This window comes from Nicotiana tabacum, chromosome 22 (genome assembly GCF_000715075.1).
Source record: "Nicotiana tabacum cultivar K326 chromosome 22, ASM71507v2, whole genome shotgun sequence".
Lineage (NCBI taxonomy): Eukaryota > Viridiplantae > Streptophyta > Magnoliopsida > Solanales > Solanaceae > Nicotiana > Nicotiana tabacum.
Genome location: NC_134101.1, coordinates 141,036,586 through 141,039,459, shown reverse-complemented (window position 1 = coordinate 141,039,459; position 2,874 = coordinate 141,036,586). Strand labels below are relative to the sequence as shown.

The following is a 2,874-nucleotide window of genomic DNA, read 5'->3' as shown; positions in this document are numbered from 1 at the left end:
CCTCCTAATGGTTAGGATTGGTTTCTAGAATGTAATGGGTCTAAATATGTTGGATAAATAGAGGGAAGTCAATCTGTTTATATATAATGGCAGGGTAGGCCAGTTTGGACTCATAGAGACTAAGATTAAGAGAGCTAAAACATACAAAGCTACTCTTAATCATTGTAATGGGTGGTTATTTACAACAAAAATGGCACAATATAATGGTGGTAGGATCTGGATGGTGTGGAAACCAACTATGTATGATGTGCGTATAGTTAAAATAACTAATAAGCTCATATACAATATAGTCAAACACATAAGGACTAGCAAGAAATATTTCCTCATAGTAGTACATGCTTACAATGACATGGCTCAGAGAAAGAGATTGTGGAGGGACTATAAGACTTATCTGGTCAAATACAAGGCCCATGGGCAATCATGGGTGATTTTAATAGTGTCTTAAATAGAGAGAAACGAGTACGAAGCACTATTATAATGGCTGAAACAAAGGACTTCAGGCAATGTATGGACTCATGTGGACTTCAAGAACTGAAATCCACTTGGGACTTTTATACATGAAATAATAAACAAAATGGTCTTGATAGGGTTATGAGTAGGATTGATAGGGTAGTGATAAACACATACTGGGTGGTTGATCTACCAACTTCTAAAGTCAACTATATGAGTGAAGGATTGTATGATCACTGCCCTGCAATGGTGCACTGGGAGAATGGCAACACTAATAGCACCAGGCCATTCAAGTATTTCAATATGTGGAGAAGAACTCCAGATTTTCAGAACAACTTCAAAAGAAGTTGGGAAGCAAGAATGGAGGGGAAACATAACAAGCTGAAAAGGGTCCTAAAGCAGTTAAACAGGTCTTCCTTTCATGAAGTAGTTCTCAAGGCAGAGTAGGCTAAGGAGAAACTCTTGGATTGCCAGAAACAGATCCAACTTGATCCGCTGAATACAACATTGATTGGTGAAGAGAGTGAATTAGCTAAGACATATCACAGGCTGAAACAAGCAAGTGAGTTATTTCTTAGACAGAAGACAAAGATACAATGGTTAACTCAGGGTGATCAAAACACAAAAGTATTTCATAGTTTTATGAAAGCAAGAAGGAATGAAAATAGAATATTCTTCATAAATGAAGCTGGGGTCCAATCATTAACTAACAATGAAAAATTTGCTCATACATTTGTAGACTTCTACACAAAGCTATTGGGGACGACCATAGAAAGTGGAGCACATGTTTGTAGTAATCTAGTGAGAGTAGGCTCAATTGTGAATGAGGAGCAACGTGCTATGCTTGAAGCTGACTTCACAAATGCAGATATTAAACAAACATTATGGGGAATTGATGGAGAGAAAGCACTAGGGCTAGATAGATATGGAAGAAATTTTCTTAGAGATTGTTGGGGCATAGTAAGGAAGGACCTATCAGATGGAGTATTAGAATTCTTTGTTATTGGAAAGATGCTGAGGGCACTCAACAACACAGTGATAATAATCATCCCAGAAACAAAACACACAGATACAGTAGGTGACTATCTTCCTATTGCATGATGCAACACAATATACAAAATCATCGCAAAATGTTATGCCACAGACTCAAGCAAAATTTGCGAACCATAATCTAGGAGAACCAATGGTACGACCCGACCAGTTATTTTGAGCTCTAGCGCATCGTTCGGTAGTTTGAGGCCTCGAGTAACTTCACTTTATATTTTATGACTTGACGTTGGTCAAAATTGAATTTCGGGAAGCTCGAATTTATTTCGGAACAAAAAATCTCAATTCGGAAGCTTTAAGTTGAGAGAGTTGACTAAGGTTTGACTTTTGAGCAAACAACTTCGGAGTTAAATTTTTATGATTTCACTAGCTTCGTATGGCGATTTCGGACTTTGGTGTATCTCCGGATTTGGACTTGGAAATCCGTAGGACAATTCAGTGCATTTTGGCGAAAAGTTGGAAAGTTGAAGTTTTGAAATATTCATAAATTTGACCGGAAGTTGACTTGATTGATATTGAGCTCAAATTTTGATTCCGGAAATTGGAACAGGTCCACTATGTCATTTATGACTTGTGTGCAAAATTTAAAGTTATTCCGGATTGATTTGATACGCTTCGGCGCAGATTATAGAATTTGGAAATTTTATAACTCATAATTCGATTCGAGGTGCGATTCATAGTTTCGGCATTGTTTGATGTAATTTGAGGCCTTGACTAAGTTTGTATCATATTTTAGAACTTGTTGGTATGATTTGACGGAGTCCTGAAGGGCTTGGGTATATTTTGGATCATTGGTTGAGAGACTCGTAAAGTTAAGAAATTTAGAGTTTGACCATGATTAATATCGGGTCAAGACGACCTCTTTTCAGTGTTTTAAGTGCTCGAGCTAGTCAATAGCGTATTTTCTGATTGAAATTCATATATGTTTTGTGTCCTGGAGGTTTCGGATGAGTTTCGGGGTGATTTCGGATCATTTCGAAGAAGTTTGGGTTTGCTGGTTTCTGGTGAGGCACTGTTCATTCGCAATTGTGAACACTGTTCATTGGAGTTTACTGTTCATTCTCAAATGAAATATTTTTGTCCGCAAATGCAAACCTGGGCAGAAGACTTAAGGATCGAAACTTGGTCATTTTTCCATTTTCGTTTTAGATTTTGGAGCTCCGTTTCAGGGCGATTTTGAGGATTTCTTCACGACTTTTACTTGGATAAGTGTTCTATATCCTAAAGTAAATATATTTCATGATTACATGGTTATATTAATCAATTATTAATGAATCAATTGGAAGAAAAATGAGATTTTTGACAAAATCTTTCAAAAACGAAAAATGAAGATTTGGAGGTCGATTCATTATTGGAATTTGATAAAATTGATATGGT

General features: G+C 36.7%; 1 protein-coding gene across 1 annotated transcript; it reads left to right on the top strand.

Moving 5' to 3' along the window:
* The first annotated feature begins 591 nt into the window (after positions 1-591).
* LOC142176081 (uncharacterized) lies at positions 592-1,551 on the top strand. The gene is made up of 2 exons (XM_075243146.1): positions 592-893; positions 999-1,551. Exons 1-2 carry the CDS (start codon positions 592-594, stop codon positions 1,549-1,551), a joined length of 855 nt encoding a protein of 284 aa, XP_075099247.1.
* Positions 1,552-2,874: the final 1,323 nt, after the last annotated feature.

Excerpts from the sequence above, each read along its gene's own strand:
- LOC142176081 (XM_075243146.1), top strand. The coding sequence starts at position 592 with ATGAGTAGGATTGATAGGGTAGTGATAAACACATACTGGGTGGTTGAT. Across the intron at positions 894-998 it reads GAAGTAGTTCTCAAGGCAGA|GCTGAAACAAGCAAGTGAGT; the intron begins GTAGGCTAAGGA and ends GACATATCACAG.